Below are 14,513 nucleotides of genomic sequence, written 5' to 3' on the forward strand. Positions count from 1 at the left end.
AACTCAAACCAAGCAAGATCTGCTTCAAGCAGGACAAAGAAGTGAAAAGGTATGGAGACAAACAGATTTCAATTAACAGGCTACATTTCAATAAACCTCAACACTAAACATATGCTGTTTGACAGTATCCTACTGCTCACATTACCACTTACTCTATTTCAACACCAGCTAAAGTTACTTAAACTGTTTGAACTCTCAGACAGTAAGGCCACTGCTCACGAGCTCATCAAAATTAGATAGGAAATCATGCAAAATCATGCCAGATACTACATGCCATGCAAACATTGCTCAATTTGAAAATCTGTAATAGCCCAAAGAGATTAAAGATCAATGCTGTTTTTATTTTTGTGCTTCAATATACAGAGATTTTTCTTGTTCAGATGTACTGATCTTAGGCTGGAGGCTGCCATTAAGAGAAAAGTAAATTTTTTAGTCCTGGAAACAGGAGACTGAGTGGTGTAAAATGATCACCTTCTAAATGTAAGACAGGAAAAATATTGATGTGACAAATGCTCTGAATCTTTCCTGACAGCAAGAGTGAAATCTGGCTAAAAGGAAAGGATTGCTATAGTTGTGAATTCAATGGCTATCGATACAAAGCAGTCAATTTGCCTAGATAAGACAAAGAGGCTATTTAGAGGTGAATACGGTCTTACCTGTGTTAGAAGAACAAACTGAGCAAACTGCCAGGGAAGCATGAAAAAGATATTAGAAACACACAGTGCAATCAAGCTTCCTGTATTAATATTCGGAATCCTTGGGGAAAAAGAGACAGAATAGGCATCAGTAAGTAAAATTACACGGGTGTTTGCATATTATTGAAAAGCAAAACAGAGAATGCAATAAAAACAAAGCTACCTGGGAAGTTAAGCTAGCAATATTGAACTACAAATAACACTGCTTAGGTAAGCTTAATACCTACATTCCATCATTTTTTCAAAAACAATAGTTCTGATGCTTTATGTTTCTTAACTATGAGTCACTCATTACCAAACAAGTTCTTCTACCAGCACCACATAATATTGCAGGCCAACCTATGTCACCTGCAGTGGTCCACCTTCTTGTAACAACTCTACAGTCAGGTCACAACCATTTCCATTTCAGCTGGGACCACAATGGTTGGCATTGGAAGGGACCTTAAAGATTATCTAGCTCCAACCTGCCTGCAATGGGCAGATATCTTCCACTAGATCAGGTTGCTCAAAGCCCCACCCAACCTGGCGTTGAACACCTCCAGGGACAAGGTATCCACGACTTCTCTGGGCAAGCTGTTCCAGGGCCTCACAACCCTCATAGTCAAAATTTTCTCCCCAGTATCTAATCTATAGATACCCTCTTTTATCTTAAAACTGCTCCCCCTCTAGCTATCCCTGTAATCCCTGATAAAGAGCCCCTCCCCAGATATCCTGTGGGCTTCCTTTAAGTACTGGAAGGCTGCTATAAGGTCTCCCTGAAACTTTCTCTTCTCCAGGCTAAAGAAGCCCAACTCTCTCAGTCTGTCCTTGTATGGGAGGTGCTCCAGCCCACTGATCATCCACAGGATGGCTACAACAGATTCATGTTCTTCCTGTGCTAAGGACTCCAGAACTGAACATGGTACTCCAGATGAGGTCTCACAAGAGCAGTGTAGAGGAGCAGAATCACCTCCTTCAACTTGCTGATCATACTTCTTTTGATACAGCCCAGGACACAGTTGGCTTTCTAGGCTGCAAGTGCACATTGCCAAGTCATGCTGAACTTCTTATCAATAAACACCGGCAAGTCCTTCTTCTCGGGGCTGCTATCAACCCATTCTCTGCCCAGTCTGTATTTTTGCTTGGGATTGCCCTGACCCAGGTGCAGAATCTTGCAGTTGGCCTTGTTGAACTTCATGAGGTTCACACAGATTCACCTCTCAAGCTTGTCAGGGTCCCTCTGGATAGCACTGCTTCCCTCCAGTATGTTGACTGCGTCACACAGCTTGGTTTCCTCAGCAAACTTGCCAAGGTTGCCCTCAACCCCACTATTAATGTCTGTGACAAAGATCACAGAATCACAGAATAACTAGGTTGGAAAAGACCCACAGGACCACTGAGTCCAATCATTCCTATCAACCACTAAACCATGCCTCTCAGCACCTCAACCACCTGTCTTTTAAATACCTCCAGGTTCCTTAGATGGCCTTGAAACTCATTCTCTTCTACAGCTGGCAGTTCTTCATTCTACCAGTCTCTGCCTTTGCCTTTTGTACCTTGGACAGTGTGGCTTAAGCCCTTGCTGAAGCCTGGAGGAGAGGGACCTGGGGGTGTTGGTTGACAGCCAACTGAACATGAGCCAGCAGTGTGCCCAGGTGGCCAATAAGGCCAAATGGCATGTTGGCTTGTATCAGAAATGGTGTGACCAGCAGGTCCAGGGAGGTTATTCTCCCTCTGTATTCGGCACTGGTGAGACCGCTCCTTGAATCCTGTGTTCAGTTCTGGGCCCCTCACCACAAGAAGGATGTTGAGGCTCTGGAGAGAGTCCAGAGAAGAGCAACAAAGCTGGTGAAGGGGCTGGAGAATAAGCCTTATGAGGAGCGGCTGAGAGAGCTGGCATTGTTTAGCCTGGAGAAGAGGAGGCTGAGGGGAGACCTCATTGCTCTCTATAACTACCTGAAAGGAGGTTGTAGAGAGGAGGGTGCTGGCCTCTTCTCCCAAGTGACAGGGGACAGGACAAGAGGGAATGGCCTCAAGCTCTGCCAGGGGAGATTTAGGCTGGACATTAGGAAAAAATTCTTCACAGAAAGGGTCATTGAGCACTGGAACAGGCTGCCCAGGGAGGTGGTTGAGTCACCTTCCCTGGAGGTGTTTAAGGCACGAGTGGATGAGGTGCTAAGGGGCATGGTTTAGTGTTTGATAGGAATGGTTGGACTCGATGATCCAGTGGGTCTCTTCCAACCTGGTTATTCTATGATTCTATGACTGAGTCATTGAGTACCTCAGCCTTCTCCATATCCTGGGCAACCAGGTCTCTCATTTCCTTCTGGAGAAGGCCCACATTTTCCTTAGTCTTCCTTTTATCAATAACATACCTACAGAAGCTTTTCTTGTTGTCCTTGACATCCTTGGCCAGATTAACTTCCATCAGGGCTTCAGTTTTCCTAACCTGATCCCTGGCTGCTCAGACAATTTCACTGTATTCCTCCCAGGCTACTTGCCCTTGCCTCTACCCTCTGCAGGCTTCATTTTTGAGTTTAAGTGTCTAGGAGGCAGGCCTCCATGTCCATGCAGGCCTCCTGGTGATTTTGTCCAACTTTTTCTTTTTTGGGAAGAGCTTGGAAGAAGTGATCCTTGAATATTAACCAGCATTCTTGGGCCCCTCTCCCCTCCATGGCTTAATCCCATGCCACTCTACCAAGTATATCCCTGAAAAGTCCAAAATCTGCTCTCCTCAAGTCCAGGGTAGTGAGCTTGCTGCACGCCCTCCTTGCTGCCCTAAGGATCTTGAATTCCACCAATTCATGGTCACTGCAGCCAAGGCTTCCCTCGAGTTGCACACTCCCCACTAGCGCTTCCTTGTTGGTGAGAACAAGGTTCAGCACAGCACCCCTCCTCATTGGCTCTTCTATCACTTGAAGAAAGAGGTTATGCTCCGCCACATTACCCCTACAACAGATATGGGGCTGGCTGAAGTTAACCATGAGGATCAGGCCTTGTGAATGTGAGGCTGCTCATCTCTGTCTGTGGAGGGCTTCATCCACTTGCTCTGCTTGGTCTGGTGGCCTGTAGCAGACCCCCACTGTAATCTCACCTTTCCCTATCTTCCTTTTAATCCTGACCACAGGCTCTTGGTCAGTTCCTCACCCAGCCCAGACGGAGCTCCATGCACTTCATTGACATAGAGGGCAACACCTCCTCCTCGTCTTCCCTGCCAGTCCTTCCTGAAGAGCCTGTATCCCTCCAACCCAACACTCCAATCATAGGATCCATCCCACCATGTCTCCATGATGCCAATGAGATTACAGCCCTGCAGGCATGTGCACATTTAACTCCTCTTGTTTATTCCCCATGCTATGTGTGTTTGCACAGAGGCACTTAATTTGGGCCCCCAGTGAAGCCATCTTCCTGGCTTGAGATAATCTATGTTTCTCTTCAGGTGACCTGTGCTTCTTCTGTGGGCTCTGGGAGAACAGTTTGCATTTGAAAGTGATTTCACTCCCCTCTCTCCTATTTCCTCCATATTTACTTTTCACAACTGTCTGCTAGCAATTCTGAGTAAGGTTTCAGGGCAGGAGACTGACAAATACATGAGTCTCATCTTTAACTGAAGACAGTTCATTCTCCATTTCCTGCTATAAGCATTATTAATTTAATCCTGTATTAGCATTGAGTTCACTTCAGAAGCATGTCATATTTCAAATTTCACTAAGTGGTCTCCAACAGATGAAGACACCATAAATATTCTGCTGTAAAACCCAAACCAAACAGATCACAGCAGTCTCACTAAATTCTGTAAAATTTTCTTCAGCTTCTTTTACAAAGCCTCAAGATTAACCACTACTGGAAGTCATGCTGATAATTATCCTAAGGTATTAAGTAATACGTTATAGAAAAGTGATACAAGTGATACAAACAATGGAAAAACTCAGTTCTAGTCTCTGTTTCAAAGATAGGCCCTATATTTCATTGGAATACTGCTATAAATAAATCAGAGCTTCTCTTGAAGCACGAATTATAGCTGAGAAACAGGAAGTAGAGCGTATTATCCCCTTTTTGGGACCTTGCTCTGAAATGCTTCGATTAAATACCTACTTCTCATCAGTAAGCAAGCCCAAAGTACTATTTTATGTACCTAAATCTGAAGAACAGCAGTGAATCTATCTAATCAAGAAGTGTCATAATTATAGGTATAGAATATATGTACTCTGATCACCCTAACTTAAAGTGCAATTTCCTCATTTTTTGTTTGACCTCAAAATTTAGCACTAAATGAACAAGTGTTTTTCTACCATGAAATCCAGCAATGACTCTATGAACTATTCCTCAACATATTTTTCTAGACAGCGTATATCTTTTCCTCACCTAAAAACCATAAGCTAGTGATGAGCACAATATATTTGTGGTTTAATCATCAACAGCTACAAATCAATATGACCTAATAAAGGAAAATATGAGGTTACAAGTACAATGTTCGGCTAAATCATAAATATACCATGTTGATGGTAAAGCCCTCAAGTATTAAAGACCATGCTTATTTTTCAAAAAAGAGGCAAGACTATAACACAATCATATTGCGAGGCAGAAACAACCACTATTAACAACTAGTTAATTGGTCACTGAAAACTGCAGAAGCATACTATCTTATGGGTGCCTATAGCACCCACTCTTGCATGGCATAGGCTTATTCTAAGTGCAATCACCATATCGATCTTTAAGGAGGACAAAACCAGTTGATGGAGTAACTCCTTGTTTCTCATGGGAAGGAAATTACATCAGTCAAAAATTCCGATTTTCTTTTTTCAGCTTAGATACGTATTTGCCAACACACTAATTCTGATTTTTATTTTAATTATGTCTTTGCAAAGTTTTTCCTTTTAGTGAGTAGTATGACTGCAGTTCTACTGGTGCAGTGTCTGCAATTTAACAACCACAGGGAAGTTTCTATGTTAATGATATCATTGCTACAGCATACAGAGGAACTTAAATAAATATTTAAATAAATGCATTCAAATAAACGTCCTGTGACATTCAATTTTTTAAATCATTGTAAAGAGCTAAGTATAAATCAAGAGGTACCTGAGAATATAGGTCAAAAGCAACATCTGAAGCACGAGGAATGGGTATGAGAAACTTTCACGAAGAGGTGGAGTCCACATGACGCGAGTGCACTAAAAATAAGAACTGGGTTAGATGATAACATTTGCTGCTACATTTCCATAAAACAATGCATTTGTACTTCAAAATGAATAACTACAAATACTTCAATAAAGCAGAACGCATGCTACATGAGATTTTACTCACAAGCTTACAAAGAACAATCTAGGAAGCAGAAAGGAGGAGGAAAAAGGAAGTGGCTTCCAGACTTGAGGTCTATCTATGATAGCACTGCTTAATTAAAATAGCTCTCTGCTTTTCCAAAATTAGATGTGGCAGCTACAGAACATCAAAGAACAAAGACAGGAGAGCAGATGCCAACTAAACATGTAACTAAAGTCATTCTCAAATTCAGGAATATATAGATGGAGAAAGCGTGTGGGAAGAGGATCTGAAGGACAAACAAACATACTCTTCATTACGCCAGAGTTTGTGAGGTTATAAACATTTCACATTTTTACGAGGAGCAGCACAGAAAGTATAAAATCTAAAGCTGCTCTCCAAAACAGGACAGTAAATTTGAAAACATGAAATTAAGCTCTTACAGAGCTTATACTAACTTACATAATTCACTCTTTAACCCTAATAAAGCAAAGCATAATACAATGAAGTCAACTGAATAGATTTGTCACTCATTTCTTGGGGTTCACGGCAAATGGCTCAGCTATAACTCATCTCCAATGTTTACACTCAGCTCTTTATAAAGTGCTTGCAGACACCGACAATCAAAAAATAAATTACAGCTTTACAGGACAACATTGATATACAAAAAAATGGTTTCAAAATGGCTAGCAGTAAATTTGCACTAAAAATTAGAAGTAGATTTTTTACAACTACAGAACACAAATGTAGTTCATCTTAACATGGACCATAATTAATCTATAAAAACTTACAGGATGTTTATGCCAGGGTGTTCCTTCTCTTTTGCTTCCTATAATCTTAAAACCATGTTTTAAAACACTATTTTAACCAAGTCACTAGAACCAACGTCATACAATTCCTTGCTTATTTTCTTATTCTTTCACAAATATGTTAATAAATGGGTAGAAATAGTGTAAAACAAATGCAAAGTACAGAAGCTCATCATATTAATCAAACAGTCCTTGCTACCTAAAAGCACTCTGTATAAAAGGTGCACCCTGATTACTTTTAAAATAAATCTTCCATAAATATATAGACACTCACGTGTTGTCTTCAGCTGACTGCACAGATGTGATCAGTTTAAAATCACTTTTATTACCAATAAATATAATTACAATTATTCTAAAGCAGTATAGTCTTTCTGAATTTTTTTCAAGACAACAACAGCATTTCATTTACCAAATCTTTTGATATTGGAGGAGATAAAAACAGGAAAGAAGCGGTGAGTACACACAGTGGTAAAAAGGAAGCATTACCTTAAAAGTGGATTAACTAATGTAGCCCATGCTATTTTTCTATATTTGGAATGTAATAAACTCAATCATCTGATGGATGACTTATCAAGGCTGTAAACTAACTTTGAGGCAGGTATAAATACATCAGATCTGTCTAAGCTTGAAATCATTAAAACACAGTAGCATAAGCACAGCATAAATAAAAACATGCTGCCTCAGGTTCATCACCTCAGTGCCAGAAGGCTAACCACTTTTACACAATATTAGATCTGAGATACCAAGACTTGCAGATCAGGCTTATTCACATAGCTCAGTCCTATTAAACCAGAAAAAGAAAGCAAATTTCTAGCAAATGGTCTGGCTCCACTGTACAGACCATTGAACCACATGCAAGATGATTTATGCAGAACCAAAGGCACATTTAAGAGTTAGATAAAACAGAGGGTTTATGCACATATATGTGTGCATACCCCTTGCATGAGATTCAACAATATGCACAGTGAAGCTGGACCACCTACATACATGTAACTACATATACTACCATAATTCTATATACACAAATTCAAACAGCTCCAAGTCATTTCATTAGGTACAACACCAATGCAAAGAGCCAGCTGAGATCTAACAATGCACCTCTGCAACTAAGTCCTGTTGCTCTCCAGAAATCCATACAGCCGAGCCTGAATCAGAGTCACCTTACTTAAGCTCTACCTAAGTCCAGACTAAGTCTACATAGAGCTATGCATACCTAATTTCATGCCATTCTCCAAAATGCATACACTACTCTGTGGTTCCTCCAAGTCAAGTCACCCACAGAGAGACAAGCTCTCCTACAGACTCTTCTACGGATAAGAGAACTGCCTGTGCCACCATGAAATAAACCCTTCTTTTCATTATCGCTGCCATTAAAACTTGTCCTTTCTGAGGTTACCATTTATCACCTTAACATACATACTTCATAAAACAGTGCCTACCCTGTTATCAGTATTTCCTAGTAAAGGATAAAACACTGGATTCTTTTCAGAATACCATTAGGAAGAATGGAAACACACATGAAACTTTGTATTCATCCTCTTACACATCGAAGAAAGTTTAAAAACTCTTTTATCTGATCTGGACCAGGCAGTTAACATCCACTGGTAAAAATTCTTGGTGGAGGACATTTGGAGAAAAACAGTTTCAATGACACTCAAGAATAAAACAGCTATTTAATCACACACACTTTTGTTTTACAAGAAAACTGTCAAAGTTCACTATGAATAGAAGCATCTTTGACTCTGTTATGTTATTAAGTTCAGCTCAGTAAAATAAGAATACAAAATATAAATTTAACCCTTAACATAATCCTAAGTTAGCCAGTTTCCACCTAAAAAAATCTTTATAGTATAGCAGCATTTTAAGTAAAATGAAACAAATATTAATATATGAATATTAATATAATGAATAGAATTAGCTGGGTACACAGGGAGATGCTTTCAGTGACAGCTTAATGCCACTTACTAAAGAAGCTTAGCAATGGAATTCCCTGTATACATACACAGTTACCAAATTCTGGGTATTCTGGCTACAGTATACCACTACTACAGAGGCTTCTTTGCCTTTCTTCTGTGTGTGTAGGTATTTGTGAATTTCTGATAAAATATATAGCAATTTAAAAAAAACCTTCTCTATTTTTGAATCTTCTTCATAGGGTATATGTAGCCCAATTAGGCCTGAGATAGGCACAAAATCAGAACATTTTGATGTTTTGAAACCTGAAGTCATTGTGCTACCAAATTTTCAATCTCAGGACCACTTTACAATATGCTCCCTTTCTAAATGATTTTTTTTAACATCTAAGGTGATATATTAGACCATGCTATACATTTGAGTCATAGCCTATTTTGCTTTCAAAAATGTCTTATTCCCTTCAAATTCATCCCCTAGAAGACAGGCAACATCACTATCATTAATGAAATGAGAATTATCTTAAGCTTAAAAAAGAAAAACGGGGAGGGGGCAGTTGTCGAGGGAGACCTACCTCTCCATGGTTGAAAAAGAAACAAATCACTGTAACAAGGCCTCCTAGACGGCTCCCACTGTGGAAAGGAAGAAAAAAAAAACACAAACAAACCAAAACAGGAAAAATAGGTAAAACAGAATCTCATAATGGTCAATGCTGCTTAAAATATGTGAAGCAACACTTATGTACAGCTAAGTTTATTGGGAGGTAGTGGAATAATTTCAGGCATCAAGGAAGAGCAATCTACACTGTACATACAACATTAAAATATAAGTTAGTCAGCTAATATTTATTTCTGAGTGAACCACTGCTTATATCATATAATCATAGAATCATTAAGTTTGGAAAAGACCTCTAACACCATTAAGTCCAACTGTCAGGTCAATAGCACCGTGCCTAATAAACCATGTCCTGAAGTGCAACATCTACACATTTTTTGAACAACTCCAGGGATGGTGACTCCACCGCTTCTTTGGGCAGCCTGTTCCAATACTTCACCACTCTTTCAGTGAAGATTTTTTTCCCTAACACCCAATCTGAACCTCCCCTGATGCAACCTGAGGCCAATTTCTCTCATCCTATCACCTAGCCACTTGAGAGAACGAGACCAACACCCACCTCCCTACAACCTCATTTCAGGTGGTTGTACACAGTGATAAGGTCTCCCCCTCAGTCTTCTCCACACTAAACAACCCCAGTTCCCTCAGCCACTCCTCATCAGCCTTGTCCTCTAGGCTTTAGAGCCATTGGCCTCAATAAGGGACAACTTATATTACCACATGAGAAAAGATCAGTAAATCTGTAGCACAGAATAGGGAAATGCACCGTGTCAGTGTCTTTTTCAGAAAAGGAAGTGAACTGAGCCTGTTTCACAAAGGGTTACATACAGTGTTGAGTGACACTGGTTATATTCCAACAGGACAATGCTGTCATGTAGGAGATACAGTAGTTTATCTTTCATATTGGCACAGAAATGCTTAAGTGTAACTATTTCCACTGACACTTCCATACCATACTAAAACTGGTGAAGTACATATCCTTCAGCTGGAACCCACTTATCTCACATTTAATAAAAAAGTAATCAAAAACTTACCTAAATTTGATGTTAACTAAAATAATTAGTAATTTTTAAACAACTGCAGATTATGCAGTTACACTTTGTCTAGTAGAGCCAGGTCTGCAACAATGAAAGTAGTAGTCTTTTCACTCCCTGTGTACAACAAGCTGAAGCTTCAAGTCATCTGGGAAAATGCTATAATTCATTGCTGATTAATATGCAAAACCCAAAATACTGAAAAAGTGCTGTCAGAAGGAGATATGGGAAATGTACCGGTCATTCTTCAAGATGCAATATTTGACAATCAGCTTAAGTATTATGTCCCTTGACTACAAGAAAAGAGAGGCGGGGGTGGAGGGGGCAGAATTTTATAATTGCATAAAGTATTTATCATCCAAATGCCACTCCTTTGTCGATTAAAAAAAACCAACTAAAAATGGCATAAGTTCTCAGCATATTGCTTCAGTTATCTTTAACTGAGAATGCTTCAGAGCTTAAGACTAACTTGTATCATATAAGAAGATTCCTACGTGCATTTGCATAACAAGAGACCATACACAGAGTGCTAGGGCAGGGACACAGTATGCCTGGGCATCTTCTAACCTCATGGTGAAATTAGCTAAGGGAGCTACACAGCAACCACTAGCCATACAACAACTAGTCCTACAAAAGCAACTAGCTTTTTGCTAGTTTAACTCCTTCAACAAGTTCATTATAGAGTACAGCAAGCACAGATGCGAGAATTCATGTTAGCCTGGAAAATTATAATAAGAACACAGACTTCCACTATCCTATGTCCTTTCATCACTAGCCATAGTTGCAAAGAGGCTAAAAGTAAAAGGCTGAAATGAAAAGATTACACATTCTATGAACATATAGGGAGATGAAAAGAAAATCTAGAAAAAATAATTACGTAAGACTGAGATGATCACTGCTAACATATTCAGGAAAAAAAGGACAGAGAAAATACTAGAGGATGGTTTCCCACCATCAAATAAGTCTGAGTCAGTCCATAAAAAAAGCATTTAAAAATGCCAAGCAGAAACAAGTCAGCTTTATTAAGGAGACTTATACCAATTCATAAGATTAACTACTTCATTAGAAGAATTTCATAGAATTGTATTACTCTAGATTCAGTTTTTTTATTTTTCACACCTTGTGGAAAAGCCTAAATATTCTGGCTTGCTTTGGCCAAGAGGAACCTTGGAACAGTCATAATGACCAAGCAATCATCTAGATCTGGTATCTGGCTATGACTATTCTTCAGAATAAGATCAAAATCCTACCAGCAGGAAACTTTGTAGTTACTTGATTTTTTATCTTAATAACACTTAAACCCTGGCTTACATCCTACAAAGACTGCATTTATATTCTAGTTATCCTGACTACCTACATTGCAGATCAGTTATAATAAAAACTGAATTATTATAGGTATTTGACAGTTATTTACATCCAACACCACCCAAGCCTAATAAAAGTACTGATAAATTAGGACCTTACTGATTTTTCAATGATGTTAATACATAAAATGTACGTTTCCATGCACCTCCCTTAAAAGAAAGATGACAAGTTAATTGCAAGAATATTCAAAGCTTATCTGCTTCCGCAAAACATGAGACTTGAAGTTCTTATGTTAAGGAATACAAACATATATAACTTTACTCTCAAACACCTGCACCAGGCAACTTCCTTTTTACATTATGAGCTCCTGTCCAACACTACTCTTTATTTGAACTATCTGTACATGCTTCAGAGAAGGGGGGTGGGGGTGGGGAATAAAACCACAAGACTGAAGCCAGGGATTGATGGGAAAAACGATCACACCTTTTAGAAGAAAATGTAGCAGCCTTTTGCTTTTTTGCAAAATCAACAAATGAAAACAGAGCTAAACAGAAAAATATTTCCACTTCCGTTGTTCTGCTGAACATGAAGTCTATTTTTGTATGAAAGTATAATATAGTTCCTGAAATTTAAGGACAGATACTGAAAACAGAAATTCATAGAAAATTGAAGTGTATAGGTATCTCCAAAAGAATGCATTATCTTAAAAAATATTTTGCCTTCTCAGTTAAGTTAAAATTGAAAGACATGCAATATGACCTGAGGCAAAGCACTGGGAAAACTCCAATCTTCATTAAACGTATACTGTCATTCAAGCTTTGTTTAAAAATGAGTTAGACTGATAATTTTAAGAGCAGAAACCTCTCAAAAGCTGTTTAAAACCTGTACAGCATTAGTATCCACAACCCAGTGGTATCACTGAGATATCAATGAGATACCACTTCATTGAAATTTTTCACCACTTTTTCCAGCATCATCACAAGCAAAAAGCTTCTCTGTTCCAGTAACTTTTCAGTGACACTGTATATGTAATAAAAAGCACTGTTACTGTACAAACAAATAAGAAATATCCCACAAAATATTTTAGCACTCACTGTTTAAAATTTCGTAATAAAACTGACAGCTATACCAACTAAATAGCTCAGTCTCAGCTGCCTTACCTGAGGTATGTACCGTATATGAAGAACAGTGACATCATTAATCCATTCAAAAGAAAAATCACGGCGACATAAAAGGAAGCAGGGTCCCCCAACCCTAACAAACGAACAATCAACACGTTGTCAAATACAGAAGAAAGATCATATTGCTTATAAACCACCATACAATCAGTGTAATGCAGCACACAGCATACTACCTTAATATATCTACAGAAACAGACAAGCAAAAAACTTAATGTCACCAAGATTATTGTGGAGATTCAATAGGAAGACTAAACTTCTCAAAAAAAGAGGAAGCATGGACACAGCATTGTCTGTCAGCAACAAAATAAACCAAAAGGAAGTACTAACTGTAAAGAAAAAACCTACAATGTACTGAAGGCATAAGCATCTCCAAGAACATTCTCTACAGACTGTTTTGACTTCACAGAGCTTTTGAGAACAGGTTTGTACTTCCTATACTCTCACTTCTCATCTCTTGCAGGAGTAAATCCATCTTTAAACATATCACACATGATGCTCTTTGCTTGCTTTGTTTTATCAGAAGCCAAGAGAGTCTCCAATAATGCAAATCTTCCATTTATTCAAACACTTCTGCGTTCACAATTCTGTTATTCGTTTTCTTATTATTTCTTCAAATCCTTCTGGCTCCAATCATTTCAGCAGTACAGTGTAAGAAGCCTTATTTATTATCAAGAAGATAGCAAACTTCGTAGTTTTGTATGCAGAAATAACTATTCACCATTGCTGAAAACGCAGCAAGACAGTTCTCTAAAATAAGCTGACATGCTCACTGAACACAGCAGTCTTAGAAGTTAGTGGTTTTGTTGGTTTGGTTTTGTTTTTACAAGAAGTAGGAGTGAAAAGTTATACATTAATTCACTGTTTATTGCTTCTGACAAAATTAGAGAAAGTGAATCATTCAAGCTCTGAAGAAGTTTCTTATAGCCTTTGTGTAAAGGAAGAGTACTAACTTGTCACCACACAAAGACATTTTAAATGATACCATGAAACAACTTCACAAGCTACCATCTACCATCCAGCTTTAACCAGCTGTACAACATCTGAAAAGCACCTCTCAGCAAGATTCTTTTAATGCTTAATACTTAATAAGCCAAATTTGTAAATGTGCGGAAAAAAAATCCCAAAAACATAGCAGCCTCCAAGCTTTGGTAACAAAATCAAGGCATAAGACTATTCAGCATGAGAATTCTGACAAGTCACAAGAGGAACAGGATTCTTCTCAGCAGAAACACCAAGTAAGGTTTCTCCAAAAGGGAACATTGTGGTTACTTTTTTCCCCTTCCATCCTACTCCTGAAGTTGTAGTTAGGGGAGGAAATAAAGAGGGTAAGTTTTTGCAATGCAGGAATTTGGAAAACACAGAGAATTCTACAGAAGCTATAAGAATTTAGTACTTGTACAGTGGCCTCCAATTACATTTAGGACATCTATTCTTTATAGCAGTCCAGCACTACGAAGGCTCAGAATCAAATTGTGAAGATTTGAAGTGCAGTACAGGAATTCAACCTAGGTAGGAGGAGCTATCTAATAAGCATCGTGCACATTGTTACCTCTGGTGTTCATAAAAGTATCTATTTTCACACTTCTCAATTATGTTGTGAACCTGCCAAAACCACAGGTTTAGCCAAATGAAAGCATGTCCGTGACACAGGAATACTGATTGTTTCTGAAACACGTAATGCTACAACCTATAAGCTTCCATGAAGAAACTAAAATAAAACACAAC

At 38.7% G+C, this 14,513-nt stretch overlaps 1 protein-coding gene across 1 annotated transcript in view; it reads right to left on the bottom strand.

Annotated features, from left to right (window-relative positions):
- DPY19L1 (dpy-19 like C-mannosyltransferase 1) overlaps positions 1–14,513 on the bottom strand; it is a 50,400-nt gene that overhangs the window by 22,675 nt on the left and 13,212 nt on the right. The window contains exons 7-10 of the mRNA XM_069859820.1: positions 12,768–12,861; positions 9,228–9,285; positions 5,754–5,845; positions 657–756 (exon numbers count right to left, since the gene is read on the bottom strand). Of these exons, the coding sequence (XP_069715921.1) occupies positions 657–756; positions 5,754–5,845; positions 9,228–9,285; positions 12,768–12,861 (344 nt within the window). The remainder of the gene's footprint in view (positions 1–656; positions 757–5,753; positions 5,846–9,227; positions 9,286–12,767; positions 12,862–14,513) is intronic.

The sequence above is a fragment of the Phaenicophaeus curvirostris genome, chromosome 6 (genome assembly GCF_032191515.1).
Source record: "Phaenicophaeus curvirostris isolate KB17595 chromosome 6, BPBGC_Pcur_1.0, whole genome shotgun sequence".
Lineage (NCBI taxonomy): Eukaryota > Metazoa > Chordata > Aves > Cuculiformes > Cuculidae > Phaenicophaeus > Phaenicophaeus curvirostris.